We start from the raw sequence: 19,353 nt of genomic DNA, 5'->3' as shown, positions 1-19,353 counted from the left end.
TCTACCAGATGCTCCTGCTCCTCCACTCCTGTCCGCTGAGTGGAAAAACCACCCATTTCACTCAATAATTCCTGAGCACAAATGTCCTCCTCTAGCTCCTCCTCTTCTTCCTGTCCTGCCCCCACAGGGGTCATGTGGCGTTGAGATCTGTGCGCCACGTCTACCGCACGCTGACCAGCCATTGTTAACAGCATTTGTTCCAGGACGTGCAACAGAGGAATGACGTCGTTCATCCCATAGTCCTGCCGACTCACAAATAGCGTGGCCTCCTCAAAGGGCCTGAGCAAGCGGCAGGTGTCATGCATGAGCTGCCAATGGCTGACATCGAAGTTACACAGGGGAGTACCTTTATCCGCTTGTAACATCAGGAAATCGGTGATGGCCTTTCGCTGTTCGTAAAGGCGGTCTAACATGTGTAGGGTTGAATTCCACCTTGTTGCAACGTCGCAGATCAGGCGATGCTGTGGAATTCCGTTCTGCCGCTGCAGCTCAAGGAGGGTGTGCTTTGCGGTGTAGGAATGGCTGAAATGCATGCAAAGTTTACGTGACATTTTAAGGATGTCTTGCAGTGGGATGGTGGATTTTAGGAACCGCTTGACAACCAGATTGAACACGTGAGCCATGCATGGCGCATGGCACAACCTTCCTTGACGCAGAGCAGACACCATGTTCTTTCCGTTGTCGGTCAACATGGTTCCGATTTTCAGTTTGCGCGGAGACAGCCATCTGTCGATTTCTCTGTTCATTACACTGAGAAGTTCCTCCCCTGTGTGACTACGTTCGCCAAGGCATACCAGGTGCAGCACAGCGTGACACCGTTGCGCCCTGCACATGTGATATGCCGGTCGGGTAATGGGACTTGGCACGGGGGTGGCGGCTGAGGACACGGCGGAAGAAGAGGTGGTAGAGGCGGACATCTTTGCCGGACCAAGGACGTGCAAACGTGGAGGCAAAAGCGGCGTGACCTGTCCAAGTTGCTGGTGCGGCTGTGACGGCACCACGTTCACCCAGTGGGCCGTAAATGACATGTACTGTCCCTGACCGTAGTTACAGCTCCACACGTCGGCGCTGCCGTGCACTTTGGCAGAGACCGACATGCTCAAAGACTGGCCCACCATCTCTTCTACATGTGAATGCAGGGCTGGCACTGCCTTTTTGGCGAAGAAATGACGGCTTGGCACTCTCCACCGCGGCGCGGCACAAGCCATCATTTCTCGGAAAGGTGCTGAGTCCACCACTTGGAAAGGGAGGGACTGCAGCACCAGCAACTTGGACAGGAGGACGTTCAGCTTTTGCACCGTTGGGTGCGTGCTCGCAAACTGTTGTCTCTTGGAAACGGATTGCAAGAAAGACTGCTGACGGAATCCGTGAAGAGGAGTAGCAGGAGAAGGAGCATCAGAACGAGCGGAAGATGCCAACGAGCGACAACTCCCCTCAGCAGAGGTGTTGGAGCCTTGACTAGCTGATAGAGGGCGATTGACGTCGGGTGACGGAGCAAGTAACGGAGCGGGTGATGGAGCGGGGGCTGGAGCAGGCAGAACCGCCGTATCTTTATCACGGTTTTCCCAGGCCACCAAATGGCGACGCTGCATATGCTGCCGCAACGCTGTAGTCCCAACATGGGCCCCCTGGCCATGCTTGACTTTCTGGCCACATAGTCGACATACGGCTACGTTTACTTCCTCGGGCGGCTTGACAAAAAATTGCCACACCGCCGAATAGGAAACTTTGCCCCCGATACTCCTCACTGGCTGACTGCTGCTTCCTCCGTGCACACCGGCACCACTACTGGCCGTGGTGGTAGGCTGCAGTGGAGCTGGTGCTGTACTCCGTGGCCGTTTGCCTCCACTGACACTGCCGTGAACCTGCTGCCTCCTGGGCAACCCACCGACTGTTTTGCTCGCTGCCAAGCTGCCACCCTCTTCTCCTGATGATGCGGAAGCAATAGCCTGATGACGACGAGGCTGCCAAGTGCGATCAGCCTCATCATCATCAATTAGGGTCTCCGCCTCACTACTAGCCCTCTCGGCTGCGTGTGGGTCAGGAGACAGACCTGTCTCTAGACCGGCTACCGAGCCACTCTCCTCGCCACTACTTCTTCGCCTGGCTGCTGAAGAGGCGGATGTCTCCCCCCGTTCCTGACCGCCCTCTGTTAGCTCTTCCTCACTGTACAGTGGGGCTGAGCCCACAGCATACGATACTTCGCTTGGTGAGGGAACACCAAAGGACAGGGGCAGGTCGAGGACACGTGATTTCAGTGGGCTTGCTCCCGGGCCATGCCAACTAACGGTTGTGTCTGACGTACCCACCGACCGTTGGCTGTAGGTGTCAGAGGTGACCTGGGAAGAGGAAGACGACCGAGCCAACCAATCGATGACGGCAGGGTTGTCGGTGGAGACACGACCGCTGGATGACACCGGGAGCACTGGCCTCTGGCTGCGACTAGTGCTGCCTCGACCCCTTCCTCTGCTGCCACGTCTGCTCGCTCCTAAAACATTGCCTCCTCTGCCACTCCTATGCATGTTGTCTGACATACTCTTTAATTAAACGATTCTGTGTCCCTGAGTAACAATTCTGTGTCTGTCCCTGAGTAACAATTCTGTGTCCCTGAGTAACAATTCTGTGTCCCTCAGTAACAATTCTGTGTCCCTCAGTAACAATTCTGTGTCCCTGAGTAACAATTCTGTGTCCCTGAGTAACAATTCTGTGTCCCTCAGTAACAATTCTGTGTCCCTCAGTAACAATTCTGTGTCTGTCCCTGAGTAACAATTCTGTGTCTGTCGCTGAGTAACATTTCTGTGTCCCTCAGTAACAATTCTGTGTCCCTCAGTAACAATTCTGTGTCTGTCCCTGAGTATCAATTCTGTGTCTGTCCCTGAGTAACAATTCTGTGTCCCTCAGTAACAATTCTGTGTCCCTCAGTAACAATTCTGTGTCCCTGAGTAACAATTCTGTGTCCCTCAGTAACAATTCTGTGTCCCTCAGTAACAATTCTGTGTCTGTCCCTGAGTAACAATTCTGTGTCTGTCCCTGAGTAACAATTCTGTGTCTGTCGCTGAGTAACAATTCTGTGTCCCTGAGTAACAATTCTGTGTCCCTCAGTAACAATTCTGTGTCCCTCAGTAACAATTCTGTGTCTGTCCCTCAGTAACAATTCTGTGTCTGTCCCTGAGTAACAATTCTGTGTCCCTCAGTAACAATTCTGTGTCCCTCAGTAACAATTCTGTGTCCCTGAGTAACAATTCTGTGTCCCTCAGTAACAGTTCTGTGTCCCTCAGTAACAATTCTGTGTCCCTCAGTAACAATTCTGTGTCTGTCCCTGAGTAACAATTTTGTGTCTGTCCCTGAGTAACAATTCTGTGTCCCTAAGTAACGTTTCTGTGGCCCTAAGTAATGGTTCTGTGGCCCTCAGTAACAAATCTGTGTCCCTCAGTAACAATTCTGTGTCCCTCAGTAACAATTCTGTGTCCCTCAGTAACAATTCTGTGTCTGTCCCTGAGTAACAATTCTGTGTCTGTCCCTGAGTAACAATTCTGTGTCTGTCCCTGAGTAACAATTCTGTGTCTGTCCCTGAGTAACAGTTCTGTGTCCCTCAGTAACAATTCTGTGTCTGTCCCTGAGTAACAATTCTGTGTCTGTCCCTGAGTAACAATTCTGTGTCTGTCCCTGAGTAACAATTCTGTGTCCCTCAGTAACAATTCTGTGTCCCTCAGTAACAATTCTGTGTCCCTGAGTAACAATTCTGTGTCCCTCAGTAACAATTCTGTGTCCCTCAGTAACAATTCTGTGTCCCTGAGTAACAATTCTGTGTCCCTGAGTAACAATTCTGTGTCCCTCAGTAACAATTCTGTGTCTGTCCCTGAGTAACAATTCTGTGTCTGTCGCTGAGTAACAATTCTGTGTCCCTCAGTAACAATTCTGTGTCCCTCAGTAACAATTCTGTGTCTGTCCCTGAGTAACAATTCTGTGTCTGTCCCTGAGTACAATTCTGTGTCTGTCCCTGAGTAACAATTCTGTGTCCCTGAGTAACAATTCTGTGTCCCTGAGTAACAATTCTGTGTCCCTCAGTAACAATTCTGTGTCTGTCCCTGAGTAACAATTCTGTGTCTGTCGCTGAGTAACAATTCTGTGTCCCTCAGTAACAATTCTGTGTCCCTCAGTAACAATTCTGTGTCTGTCCCTGAGTAACAATTCTGTGTCTGTCCCTGAGTAACAATTCTGTGTCCCTCAGTAACAATTCTGTGTCCCTCAGTAACAATTCTGTGTCCCTGAGTAACAATTCTGTGTCCCTCAGTAACAATTCTGTGTCCCTCAGTAACAATTCTGTGTCTGTCCCTGAGTAACAATTCTGTGTCCCTAAGTAACGTTTCTGTGGCCCTAAGTAATGGTTCTGTGGCCCTCAGTAACAAATCTGTGTCCCTCAGTAACAATTCTGTGTCTGTCCCTAAGTAACAATTCTGTGGCCCTAAGTAACGTTTCTGTGGCCCTAAGTAACGATTCTGTGGCCCTAAGTAACGTTTCTGTAGCCCTAAGTAACGTTTCTGTGGCCCTAAGTAACGTTTCTGTGGCCCTAAGTAACAGTTCTGTGGCCCTCAGTAACAATTCTGTGTCCCTCAGTAACAATTCTGTGTCTGTCCCTGAGTAACAATTCTGTGTCCCTAAGTAATGTTTCTGTGGCCCTAAGTAACGGTTCTGTGGCCCTCAGTAACAAATCTGTGTCCCTCAGTAACAATTCTGTGTCTGTCCCTAAGTAACAATTCTGTGGCCCTAAGTAACGTTTCTGTGGCCCTAAGTAACGTTTCTGTGGCCCTAAGTAACAATTCTGTGGCCCTAAGTAACGTTTCTGTAGCCCTAAGTAACGTTTCTGTGGCCCTAAGTAACATTTCTGTGGCCCTAAGTAGCAGTTCTGTGGCCCTCAGTAACAATTCTGTGTCCCTCAGTAACAATTCTGTGTCTGTCACTGAGTAACAATTCTGTGTCCCTAAGTAACGTTTCTGTGGCCCTAAGTAATGGTTCTGTGGCCCTCAGTAACAAATCTGTGTCCCTCAGTAACAATTCTGTGTCTGTCCCTAAGTAACAATTCTGTGGCCCTAAGTAATGTTTCTGTGGCCCTAAGTAACGTTTCTGTGGCCCTAAGTAACGATTCTGTGTCCCTCAGTAACAATTCTGTGTTTGTCCCTAAGTAACAATTCTGTGTCTGTCCCTGAGTAACAATTCTGTGTCCCTAAGTAACGTTTCTGTGGCCCTAAGTAACAGTTCTGTGGCCCTCAGTAACAATTCTGTGTCCCTCAGTAACAATTCTGTGTCTGTCCCTAAGTAACAATTCTGTGGCCCTAAGTAACGTTTCTGTGGCCCTAAGTAACAGTTCTGTAGCCCTCAGTAACAATTCTGTGTCCCTCAGTAACAATTCTGTGTCTGTCCCTAAGTAACAATTCTGTGGCCCTAAGTAACGTTTCTGTGGCCCTAAGTAACGATTCTGTGGCCCTAAGTAACGATTCTGTGGCCCTAAGTAACGTTTCTGTGGCCCTAAGTAACGATTCTGTGGCTCTAAGTAACGTTTCTGTGTCCCTAAGTAACGTTTCTGTGTCCCTAAGTAAAGTTTCTGTGGCCCTAAGTAACGTTTCTGTGTCCCTAAGTAACGTTTCTGTGGCCCTAAGTAACGTTTCTGTGTCCCTAACTAACGTTTCTATGTCCCTAAGTAACGTTTCTGTGTCCCTAACTCTCTCCCTGAATACAGCCAGGTCTGCCTCTGTTGAATGACTGGAGGCAAATGGAGAATTCTAAAATGGCCGCCATTTATAGCTCGACCATTACACAGTGCTGGCTGGCTGGCTGCTGATTGGCTAATGCGATCACATGTCATGAATGAATGCATTATGGGTCAGCGCGCCTTGTCTGCGCGCCTTCCCAGACATCCCCGCTCCGTCGCCGCACATGTCGCCGCCATTTTAGGAAAAATTTCGATTTGCGCATCCGAAGTCTGCTTATTTTCGAAATTTTTCTAATATTCGAAACGAATTCCACTTCGCCTACTTCGATTCGCTCATCTCTATTTATTGCTACTTCAAAGGTTACTGTGGTTACCTTGGGTGTCTCAGGTGCTATACATTAAGATCGCTCACTATATTACCAATTTATCTGAACTTTAATGTTGTATTATAACAATTCAAGAATGGCCATTCAGATCATCATAGATGCTAAATGTTGACTGGTTCCCATGGGTCCTGTTTAAGCTTAGCTCCATGAACAGGACTTTATCGTATCCACCAAGCATCAGACCTGTCTGAATTTGAATGGACCCCCTGGGGAAATAATTGGAGTTCTTAGAAAGAACATATTGATACATGAGACCCAAAAGTAAGATGAGACCAGCTTTTCATCTTTCTGTTCATTATAAAGTGAGTTCAGCATCTTATGGAAACCTTTACCTGGTGCCTTATGTATTTCAGCATACCACTGTCCTTCTTTCCTTCTAGATTGGCTTCAGTAACTCTCTTCTTTAGTGATGGGGTTCGTAGGCAAGATTTATCTGAACACTATGGGCATAAAAACACACAATACTCTTACTTCTTCCTAGATCATTTTTTCTTCAGTAAAAACATTTCTATTGATCTAGAAGCACATAATCAACAATTATCTTAGAAAAAGTGCTGTAGCTTTGCCTGTCAGAATGGTGCAGGATTTGGGTGAAGCAGGGGTACTAAAAGTTGTCAGTTTTCACATTGACTTTTTTGGGTTTGATACTTGAGGAGGTAGATTAGGTAAATGGTAGACAGGAGCCTGAAAATGTTCTCAGACCTTTGACTTTCATACAGCAGATTGGTGAACAGAGGACAGGGAAGGGAATGTAATTTACTTACTAACATATACTGCTCAACCAGTCAGTATAGTTTTACATTGAATTACACTTTACATGATTCATGAAAAAATAATGCTTTACCCATTGTTCACAAACTGATCCCACAAACATGCAAATATATACAGTACAGGTTTTACATACACACCTCTTTAACTTTTTTGCCTCTAAGACCAGATCCACAGCCCAGGTTATCTTCTTTGAGCGAATCCATTGTGTCTCCATAGAGCAGCTTGAGAGCTCTTACCAGCCGAGCACATGAGCGACTATGATGAAGGTAGCAATGTGGGTGGCAATAGTCCACATGGGTGCAAATAAAGCTTTGTTGGTTGCATAAAAGGATCATAACCTAATAAGTATAAAGAATACATAATTAAAACACAAACACTTGAATACAAGTTTTACAAAATATGTTTTGTTTATCAGGCAATTAAAAATATTGCATATTATTGTGTTTTCATTGTGGAGGGCTAGCCTCTTTTTCATGTTTTCTCTGTCTATTCTGATGTGATCTTTTGCACAGCGTAAACCTGAAAATGTGAACACACACTTGAAAGAGTCAGAGCTCTTTTTATGTACTCAGGGGGCTTCCTCCAAAATTTTTACTAGAGAGTGAAAGTCTGAGGGCAAACAGCTGCTGCTGTGCCCACTCTTAAGAAAACCCACAACTGAGCTCAGTACTGCTGTAACAATGGAAGGAGAGTGCATGAGGATTTGTGCATGAAAGAGTGCACTACAAACGAGTGGATGAGCAATTTGGCAGCTCAACACTTGTTCCCATGATCATGGGAGCATAAGCAATGTACCATCGGTCCTAGCTTACATGCAAGATGGCAACAATCGCTTAGAATGCTACTTTTATGGCCAGGCCTTGCAGAAGCCACAGTTGACCTACAGGCAGATAATAAAATAAAGTTGAATTTCTCTATACTGTACCTTAATGTCTAACCTACTTGGGCGCTTAGACAAGATTTACTAGATAGGTAAACAAAACCCTATGAGCTGGAGTCTTTTTCTAGCTTTGCTTGCTTAGCAGCTAGTAGCCATTCTAAACAATGTTTTACTTTTCCTGTGCTCAGCAGATTTTTCATACCTTCAATGTATTGATTGCTTCTCTCTTCTACTGTTGAGGTATTTCCAGTGGTCAGAGTGGGAAGAAGCAATATCTGAGTTATGATTATTTATACACCCCAGCCACTCACTGAGTAGTTTGTCCAGTGGTGGGGTTGAAGGAAGGTGATAAATGTTTGGGGCAACCCTCAAGGGTAATCCTTTCCTCATGGTATCTACCCAGTTAGAGCCTGTGTGCAATGCTCTGCAGGATTTAAATTGCCATGCTGGAAGGACTATTCATAGGGACCTAAGCAAGAAGATGACTGCCTAGATGGACCATCTGCAAAGAAATCTTCCGTACTGAAGAGTACCTAGGGAGACCACAGTAGAAGTTACTGCCACTAGACCCTGTAAGGAATCGCTCCTCACATATTATGGTACCTTGCTGCTATTAATGGGTCAAGGGCACAAATTGTTCATAAAGATAGAAAGGTCCATTATGATTTAAGAAAAGACTGTGACTGCTATTACAGAGTCATAGATCTGATTTACCTGCTAGTAAAGGGAACAGACTACCAAGAAACCTAAGGAAGGCAAAAACAAGCTACACTAAATTTGAGGTTGGAAATTGAGGTTCACCTCACAACCCATGTGAGACATGTTTGCTGGTATCCCTTTTCAGTATCCAGTATCTCTAACGCTCTCTCCTGTAGTTGAAATCAAAAATAAAATTACAAAAAAAGACAAAAGTGACTGGAGCTCAACTTTTCTTTTACCCTGTCATAAGCCACAGATCCATCCCTCAGAGTTAATAGAGAAGTATGGGGTTCTTTAAAGAAAAAAAAAATATACTCACCTAGGTGGATGCAGCATTGTTCCCATGCTGCCTCTGTCCCCTGATGCTTCTAAAACTGAGAACTGAGCAATAAAAGACTCAGTTCTCAGTCTTCAGTGAACAGAGAGCCAGTGACTGTCACCAGCTTCCTGCTCTGCCCCTCCGGTGCTCACTGGAGTGTCGGAATGTAGAGGGGGCAGGAGCAGCTGGCTCAGGCTCTCAGCAGCTCGCTGAGAGCCTGAGCCAGCTGTCAGTCCAGGCATCTGAGTGGATCCTGACTGTAAAGCTGTGTAAAACACTTTAGGAAGCCATTCCATGCCCCTAAAAGGGAGAGTCCTACATACAAAACATCATTTTAAAAACATATAAACTTAAAAAAGTAGGACTGATCCAAATCATTGTATTTCCCTTTAGTACGGTAAGTACAGTCAGTTTGAGGCAAAAAAAAAAACAATCAGTGAGCTACTAACACTGTAAAGAAGGCAGTAAAACTCAGTAAACCTTAGTTTCATGTTCTCTTTAAAATAGTTGTAAACCTCTGACAAGAAAAATGAGCAAAGCATATTCATCTATAGTGTGTACTTGCTGCACTTAGTGTGATATCTGTCTGCTGCCTGCCTGCTCTACTATCTGCATGAGTCATTTCTGATAGCTAATGCCAACTCCAAGAGATGGAGGAGGATGGGGGAGGGAAGCTCCAGCAAACAGCCTTTGAATGACAGCCTCAGATGTGCATATTTGTCTATGACTTCGTTTGAAGGGGATGTGCACGTTCTCTCCACTCAGGTCTCAGGTTACACTTAGCTCCCAGCTATGTGCTCTGCAATGTGTGAGGTTAGATCCTTTCCCCCTGCCTGCTAGAACTCTGAGATGCTGTGTAAAATGTGTGCTTTAGAAATTATAGAGAAGAGATGACTGCAGATAAACAAGTACAAAGTTTGCAATATGTAAGGGTTTACAACCACTTTAATCCTCTACAGCCAGACTTGGCACAACTACTTACAAGTTTACAGACTTGCAGCTGTAATTGCAGCGAAAAGGTTGTTCTACAAAGTATTGACTCGGGGGCTGAATACAAATGCACGCCACACTTTTCAGATATTTATTTGTAAAAAAATTTGAAAAACATTTATCATTTTTCTTCCACTTCACAATTATGTTCCAGTTTGTGTTGGTCTATCACATAAAATCCCAATAAAATACATTTACATTTTTGGTGGTAACATGACAAAATTTGAAAAATTTCAAGGGGTATGAATACTTTTTCAAGGCACTGTAATCCTTACTTTTTTAAAAAAAAGTTGCTTCTACATAACTTCACTTATTTTTGTTGGCCATGCTAGGGCTCCTACCCTTCAGGAAGGTGGACAGTCACTGCTCTTCTGGCCCTGACTTACTCACTCTCTATGGCCAACAAAGCCTCTTTGGTGGATGTGATGACATGATCACATCACTGCATAGATACAGTCAGGTCCATAAATATTGGGACATCAACACAATTCTAACATTTTTGGCTCTATACACCACCACAATGGATTTGAAATGAAACGAACAAGATGTGCTTTAACTGCAGACTGTCAGCTTTATTTGAGGGTATTTACATCCAAATCAGGTGAACGGTGTAGGAATTACAACAGTTTGCATATGCGCCTCCCACTTGTTAAGGGACCAAAAGTAATGGGACAGAATAATAATCATAAATCAAACTTTCACTTTTTAATACTTGGTTGCAAATCCTTTGCAGTCAATTACAGCCTGAAGTCTGGAATGCATAGACATCACCAGACGCTGGGTTTCATCCCTGGTGATGCTCTGCCAGGCCTCTGTTGCAACTGTCTTCAGTTCCTGCTTGTTCTTGGGGCATTTTCCCTTCAGTTTTGTCTTCAGCAAGTGAAATGCATGCTCAATCGGATTCAGGTCAGGTGATTGACTTGGCCATTGCATAACATTCCACTTCTTTCCCTTAAAAAACTCTTTGGTTGCTTTTGCAGTATGCTTTGGGTCATTGTCCATCTGCACTGTGAAGCGGCGTCCAATGAGTTCTGAAGCATTTGGCTGAATATGAGCAGATAATATTGACCGAAACACTTCAGAATTCATCCTGCTGCTTTTGTCAGCAGTCACATCATCAATAAATACAAGAGAACCGGTTCCATTGGCAGACATACATGCCCACGCCATGACACTACCACCACCATGCTTCACTGATGAGGTGGTATGCTAAGGATCATGAGCAGTTCCTTTCCTTCTCCATACTCTTCTCTTCCCATCACTCTGGTACAAGTTGATCTTGGTCTCATCTGTCCATAGGATGTTGTTCCAGAACTGTGAAGGTTTTTTTAGATGTCATTTGGCAAACTCTAATCTGGCCTTCCTGTTTTTGAGGCTCACCAATGGTTTCCATCTTGTGGTGAACCGTCTGTATTCACTCTGGTGAAGTCTTCTCTTGATTGTTGACTTTGACACACATACACCTACCTCCTGGAGAGTGTTCTTGATCTGGCCAACTGTTGTGAAGGGTGTTTTCTTCACCAGGGAAAGAATTCTTCAGTCATCCACCACAGTTGTTTTCCGTGGTCTTCCGGGTCTTTTGGTGTTGCTGAGCTCACCAGTGCGTTCCTTCTTTTTAAAAATGTTCCAAACAGTTGTTTTGGCCACGCCTAATGTTTTTGCTATCTCTCTGATGGGTTTGTTTTGTTTTTTCAGCCTAATCATGGCTTGCTTCACTGATAGTGACAGCTCTTTGGATCTCATCTTGAGAGTTGACAGCAACAGATTCCAAATGCAAATAGCACACTTGAAATGAACTCTGGACCTTTTATCTGCTCATTGTAATTGGGATAATGAGGGAATAACACACACCTGGCCATGGAACAGCTGAGATGCCAATTGTCCCATTACTTTTGGTCAATTAACAAGTGGGAGGCACATATGCAAACTGTTGTAATTCCTACACCGTTCACCTGATTTGGATGTAAATACCCTCAAATTAAAGCTGACAGTCTGCAGTTAAAGCACATCTTGTTTGTTTCATTTCAAATCCATTGTGGTCTTGTATAGAGCCAAAAATCTTAGAATTGTGTCAATGTCCCAATATTTATGGAACTGACTGTAAATAGAAAGAATGCAAATTCAGCAGCAATTACATGGATAAAGTAAATATAGTATATGGGAGCTGGTTTTCCTGCCAAAGATATGTATTGCTGTACAGAGATTGAAAAGGGCTGATACCAAATAAAATCCAGGTATATACACTGCATGCAATAAAAATACAATTAATTATGTACTATGCAATACAAAGCTGCATTCATTTGTCTTTTATATCTGCATGGAGTTCAGTTTTAAAATATTTTCAGCCTGCCAGTGTTGTTAGTTCAGCATGGTACTCAATGTTGTGTATGGTCCAGTATTCTTATACACCATGTATTTTTTTTTTTTTAGACCTGTACTTTACTTTTCACTACTTACGTGCAACCAAGACATGTTACGGTGATAGCTTTCTTCAGTGCCAATGTTGCCCCCATCTGGTTCAATACTGGGTTCACTAGTGCTCCATGGGCTCCCTTCTTCTCAGAAACAAACATTAAATATGCCATAAGTATATAAAACCCAAAAATATCACTGGGGTACAGATGAATCAGCTCAGCCATGCACAGATGATTTCACAAAAAAGCAACACAACACATCTACCCAACTCCCTCCCCCTCTAACCACTAGCTGGGTTGGTGAAGACAAGCACATCTATTGGCACATGTCCCCTTTTTTCAAAGGGATGGGACAAAAAGTGGAGAACGAATTCCCTGCATCTTGGAGATGCTGCAGACCACACAATTAGTCTGCAAAGAACATTGTTGCCAAGAATACTTTGTTAAGTATTATAGCACTATAAAAAATACTCTGCTCTAATGAAAATACACTATTGCCTATATATTGTTTTATGTTGCTATGGGTATATATGTTGAATGTGCGTCCAATAACAAAATATTTATTTGAGGTTATCTTTTGGTTTGTTGCACGGACTAATATAGAAAACATGTTGAATAACATTACTTATAATGGAGGTAAATATAACTATTATTTGTCGGGTGCAATCTCACATAGTGGTTCTTAAACATCTAGTTTATATGCCAGATTATGTATTATACCTTGGTTTTGATACAATTGTACCAAATGGGAAAGTTGCAGCAGTTTCTTCTACCATGATCATTCAGGGAACATTTATGAAACTCTTACCGTGGGTGGAAATTTTAAGTTTGTTTCATTTTAATGGATCTTTTTTATATCTCTGAGGCTGTTTTTTTTGGAAGTGGAAGAAAGAAATGTAACTGAGTATTATAATGTAAACAATGGGAGCAACAGATACATTCTTTACCTCCATCTTTTCTGTTTTCAAAAAACTGTTGTCCTCTCTATCATACCTCCCCTTAGAAAACTTTTCACTGCATTACCTATGTCAGTTACAGTGTCCCTGCTCTGTGACAGCTGGATGTCCTCATTCTCGGACCCTGAGTCCTGCCGTGTAAGTTTGGTGCTCTTTAGGCTGCCGGCCCGGCGAATGCTGGACAGGGAGCCCCCTTTCTTCACCCGGAAACTGCGGGTTCCTTTTATCTGGAGCAGGCGGGAGCCTCCTATCCTGATCTTCCTGCTGGGAACTGCATTGAAAGAACACAAGAGGAATTGTTCCCTCTTCTTCAATTGTTTGTGAACACATCTACTAGATTGCTTTCTTTTGCACAAATCCATAAATTCATCTATTGCTTTATTCAAAGTCAAAACCAATGAGAGGCAGCAGGAAAAGTGTCAAAAAATTATTCCCTTAGATATGATTACCAGATTTTAATTAGTAACATAAAAATATAAGTTGAGAACCTTACACAGTCCATTTGTATGAAATGTGGTATAACTAACAGTACAATCGAATTCAAAGCAAATCACAATGTATCATTCAATTCTTTAAATTGTATGTATAAGCAAAACGTTTTTAGTTTTGGATTGAGTAAGGAAAGCTTAAAACCTTTCAGATTATTCTTTGCTGTCTGTGTATCACTGGTGAGATTTCTTTTCACTTCCTGCCCCAGACATGCAACAAGAAGTAAGAGGAAACCTCCTGAAGAGATGGTAATTCTCTTCTTATTTAGTTGTTACCAGAACAGGTGTTACATAGTTAATCTAGATGAAAAAAGACACTAATCCATCCGGTTCGACCAACATAAAAAAAAATCTCCCATTGGAAGATTTTTTGATTTGATAGGAACGCTAAAATTCTGGATTTACCACTACTTTCTGTTTCGATGAATCTCCCTAGCAGGGACATGACAATGGAACTAACCATTCCATACTCCATCCAGAAATAAAAAAAAAAAAAGTTGTATGTTTCCAGTCACTTGAATTCAGTGGGGCCTGTGTTATTGGGCTTTTGTTATTTTCAAGTTGGTTTGTATTCCCATACAAGTCTTGAAAAAGGTCAGCGCAAGTGAGGAGGACGTCAACTGTTGGTCAGAGGCACCTGTCAGTAATTCTGAATGATTTCAGAACGCTGTCAAACTGACGTCAACCTGACGTCAACCTGATGCCATCAACACAATGCCAAAGTCCATCGACACAGGTCCTTGGTCTGAGTACAACATAAAATGCAATTTGAGAGTAACAGAACTGACACTGCCCGGTTCATAAATTATTATCGAATGGCTGCCAGTAATTTGTGAAAGGAGGGCATAACCTGATTTAATTTTTTTTCACCCAGTTTTTACATAGTAGTTAATTGCTACTTCAATTGGAAGAAAAGCTGATGGAAAAATGTGTTAAAAAATACAAGGTTATGTATACTTTTGGCTTTGCAGAAAATGTAATTTTGACTGCAAACTATGGAAGTAAGCTGATAACGCAAATCTGTGACATGTAGAACCAGATACAGCAATTTTCTATTGCCAGAAAATTAGTGGGTTTGATGTTCAGAAATGGAAAGCCTGGCCACAAAAATTCAATATTCCAGATGATATATTTTATATTACACTGTAACTTTAATCCAGACACTGAGAGATTAAAAGGTGTCTCTAGCAATACTTTTTTTTAACTTTGGATAGGATAGAAAGCAGTTAAAACCCCAGTTAGCTTTTTATTTGATTTATTTAGTTACTGGCTGTATCATTTTAGAGAACTTTCTCTCCAGTACCTATCTCCTGACAATGTTGTTGCTGTAACAGGAAATGAAAGGAAATCTCTAATGGACATACAGACAGTAAGAAAACATTAACATTGAAAGACAGGCAATCTTTAAGAAAAAAAAAAGTTTAATACTTAAAATCTTTGATCTTTTTAGGAGCTTCAGCTGCCCATGGTATTTGACACTTCTGGGAGTGTCAGATAACTGGTCATCCACTTAGCACTGTGCTCCCTCCCACTGGTCAGTACATCACTATGGGACACAGTAGTGGCCAGTGGGAAGAGCCAAAGAGCATGGGGTTACACTATCCAACACACACTATTCACGAGGGCAAAGGTTTTACTCACCACCCAGTGGAAAGGTATGTGTTGAATCTCTTTTTTTACAGGCTACCTGTCCTTTGTTTTATAACAGGAGACCTGCCTACTTTATTGGAGGTTTTAACTTTGCTTCACCCTACTAGTAGTGTTTTTTTTTTTTTGCTACTCTGTCATGTTAGGGAGATCTGCCCTTGTTCCTGACTAGGTGAGAATGTTTTTACCATAACATAAAGTGAGGGATTTTTTTTTAACAGGACTACTGTCATCAACAGTCAAAACATGGGTTTTAGGTATTTGCTATTCTAACCAATACAACAAAAAAGCAATGTGTAGCTATGGACTTTTTGAGTTCATATAGGTAAAGAATCTACATAGATATTTGTATAAAAGCATAAAGTTTATTTTATATTAAGCTTTAAAATCACATATAACACATATCCATTATAAGGGTTCACACATTGTTTCATCCAAGCAATCCATCAGTGAACTCAACGTGTTTCAAATGATCTTCTTCAGGAGCACATGTGAATGATAATCTATACACTGGAACCCAATTTCTATGTTCTACAATTTTGTATCATCCTCTGTCTCCCTTGTTTTTGGAAAAAAAGCTTCACACTGAGTTTGTCCCAGCAGACCTTGTATCGCTTGTATTGATTTTAGAAATTAGGTTATTTATTTATTTCAGGTACTTATATAGCGCTGTCAATTTACACAGTGCTTTACATATATATATATTGAACATTCACATCAGTCCCTAACCCTCAAGGGGTGTACAATCTAAGGTCCCTAGCTCACATTCATACATACACATATTAGGGCCAATTTAGACAGGATCCAATTAACCTACCAGCATGTCTTTGGAGTGTGGGAGGAAACCCACGCAAGCACAGGGAGAACATGCAAACTCCATGCAGGAATCGAACCCAAAACCCATTTACTGCAAGACAGACGTGCTAACCACTAAGCCACTGTGCCGCCCAAAGGTTCCATTGTATTGATATCATTCACATGTTATCCTAAAGCAGATGATTCGAAACGCATTGAGTTCACATGGGGATTACTTGGATGAAACAATGTGTGAACCCCTAAAACAGATATGTGTTATATGTGATTTTAAACTTAATGTAAAATAAACTTTCTGCTTTTTTATAAATATCTATGTAGTTTCTTTACCTACAGTATATGAGCTCAAAATGTCTATAGCTATTCATTGCTTTTGGTGTATCCAAACAGAACCTGTATCAAAAACACTTTTGAGCTATGCTAACCAAAACAAAACCTGAATGCCCAAGTGCTTTTTGCTTGCTAACAGATTCCCTTTATATTATGTTAAAGTGTTACTAAACCCAGGACCCTGCATTCACTATATCTGGTCTTCCACAGTACAAAGAACATGGAAATGCAATTATTTTAGTAAATATAAACTGCTAAATACCTTTTCTTGTCAGTAGTATATAGCAGCCTTGTGACTTCTATCAGTGTCCAGCTAAGCACTGGTTAAAGCTTGTAGGAGGAGTTTTCATTCTCCTCTGACTGTCCTATGAGGCTGCATGACCCCTGAACCTCTGTCTGGGCAGTGCTGATTGGCCCTGTGCCAATCACATGCACCCCCCCAAAAAAAAACTAGCAATACACACCAAACGGAGCATGTGCAGAGCACCTCCTAGGGCCCTGTACTATCAGAAGATGTATTGGGGACTGTGGAAGGAGGGGCGGATCAGAGCAGACAAGGTCAAACAGCCTTTTTACACAATATAGAGGATTAACCCCTTAGGTTCCACAGTGAGTATAACAAGCATGCTTTACTGCATATACAGACTGATTTTCCTGTTGTGGGTTTAGTAACACTTTAAATTAGGGAGATTGCATCTTTAGATAGCGAGTAAGACTATGGTTTTGTTCGGTTTCTGCAAAAAGAGGTTTTTTGATTGATTTTTCTCACCTCACCTTCTTAAGCTAAAGTGAGCCTGTTGCTAAATCAAACAAGAAAGTTAGCAGCAGCAATTGGTTGACAACATAAGATAACTAAAATAAAGCAAACAATATCTGCACTATATCTGGAAATATAAGGCAGCTGACACCAATAGGTAATATACCAAACCTAAGTAAATGTGTACAAAAATAAAAGTGCAGCGCCGATCATACAAAATTGTGTGTCTAATAAAGACATATAAAAAAAAACAAAGTTCAAGAATCGAGTAAAAATAAAATAACCGTCCATATAATCAAATTTTCAGTGGAAAAAAAACCCCTGAAAGCATCAGTCCACCACCACAAAGTGCTCTTGGTTGCAGTAACGTAATTCAAAAATGCCGTTGATGTCACCGTCTCCCTGTGAACTCAAAACTCATCAAAACTGGTGGCTGCCACTGCAACAGAATGAACACCCCTGTGTCTAAACAGAAGTTCCATAAATGCATGTAACTGCCAAATGACTGTATCCACAGCTACCACTCTGTCTGGACAAGCTGTGATGAAATAAAGCTCACAAAGAGCACATATGCCTCAAATAGTGTAATATTTACACTCCTGTACAGTACTGACGTCATGCTGCTGCACGATTCTGAGTTGGCAGCAGTCATTCTGACACGCTGCAATGCATCTCAACGTGCTGCAGCACATAATACTTGCAAACGTAAACAAAATAGCACTGCAATGCAATTTAACCAGAGTGTGTGTAAATTATGTAAACATGTTACGTGCAGGAACTGGTATAATTAAGTACAAATTCTATTGTGTGGCCCTTTGGACATGTCAGGGGCCACACTTGAGGGCCTATTTAGTTATCAAGTTGACCACCAATGGTGTACATCAACACATTTGGTAGTTAACCCTGTCACCTCCAGAGCAACTTTTTTGCACAAATCTGCATTTTTTGATTGGAAAATTACTTAAAACCCCCGAAACACTGAATCCTGTAAAAATAGGACTATAGCTGCTGATATCCATTTTACTAAAACATCTGAAACCTGCTAAAAGCGATAAAAACACGCTTAATGCTGCTGCTTGTTTTGTCCCTTTTAAAGCCAGAACGTATGGGATACGTGATTGTTAGTAAAATAGTTAAATACCATTGTATAGAGGTGTTTATTTCAGACCAGGGGCGGACTGACAACTCATGAGGTCCCCGGGCAATAGGGGATCATGGGGCCCCTGTGTCCTTGCCCACAATCAAACCACATCAAAAAAAGCCTATGAAAGGTGCCAGGGGCATCTCATTGGGACCCCTACTGACCCTGGGCCATCGAGCAGTGCCCAAGTGCCCGAATAGTCAGTCCACCCCTGTTTCAGACCAAAAAGTAGTGCAAGAGAGAAGGAAAGAGTACAGACGGATTTTGGTTCTTAAAATGGGATCTCCAATAACTACAGGAGATTCCAGGTTGCTCTGAAGTGAGAGTTCCTTCAGCATCCATAGATAATGATAGGACAATGTAGGCGGCCATACACTTGCAGCCGGTAATTTTGTTTTTTTGCTTTGGCCAAAGGTTCACTTTAAAAATAGTTTCTAATGTGTGTAGGGTGATGGAACATACATACTGTATATAAATAGAAGAAATATTCTAATATCTATATTCTTGCTTATTAGACAATTGAAAACATATTTTCTGGTCTTAGTGACTGACTAGAGTTCTTTGAGACGATAGATGCATTATTATATAAAAACAACGGTTTTTGTGATAGCGTGACTTCACCAGATAAAGCATTTGAATTGGTTCTCCTTCTTAATAAATAAAAGCAAACACACGCACAGTATATCACATTGCTATTTATACAATTGCTATCCTTCCACCAAACTGAGACTAAATAACATTGGCATTTATTTGGGAAATATTAGTTGCCCAGCACAGAAACTGTAACCAGTTTAATTAATTACAACACCTATATTAATTGTAATAAAAATAAATAGAAATACATACAAAATAATTAATGTGAACCAGACTTTGATATAATTCATAATTTGTGTAAACATTTGAACCTCAGAAATTAAGATATGTGAGATAATATTTCTTCCAGTTCTACTATTTCTAATGGAATCTTCCATGATAAAGTCATGACAGCATCTGCTAAGTTTTGGTTACAGAGGGGGCTGATGTGACTCTTATGTGACAGTATAAACATAGAG

General features: G+C 42.2%; 1 protein-coding gene across 9 annotated transcripts in view; it reads right to left on the bottom strand.

The window, feature by feature from the left end:
* UNC80 (unc-80 subunit of NALCN channel complex) overlaps positions 1–19,353 on the bottom strand; it is a 223,535-nt gene that overhangs the window by 110,200 nt on the left and 93,982 nt on the right. For all 9 annotated transcript variants that reach the window (XM_089672076.1, XM_089672101.1, XM_089672110.1 and 6 more), the window contains exons 28-31: positions 13,193–13,396; positions 12,213–12,310; positions 7,005–7,205; positions 6,429–6,536 (exon numbers count right to left, since the gene is read on the bottom strand). In XM_089672076.1, coding sequence (XP_089528202.1) covers positions 6,429–6,536; positions 7,005–7,205; positions 12,213–12,310; positions 13,193–13,396 — 611 coding nt within the window. The remainder of the gene's footprint in view (positions 1–6,428; positions 6,537–7,004; positions 7,206–12,212; positions 12,311–13,192; positions 13,397–19,353) is intronic.

The sequence above is a fragment of the Staurois parvus genome, unplaced genomic scaffold (assembly GCF_062004578.1).
Source record: "Staurois parvus isolate SC_StPar_1 unplaced genomic scaffold, SC_StPar_1.0 ptg000011l, whole genome shotgun sequence".
Classification (NCBI taxonomy): Eukaryota; Metazoa; Chordata; class Amphibia; order Anura; family Ranidae; genus Staurois; species Staurois parvus.
This window is presented reverse-complemented; position numbering and strand designations above follow the sequence as displayed.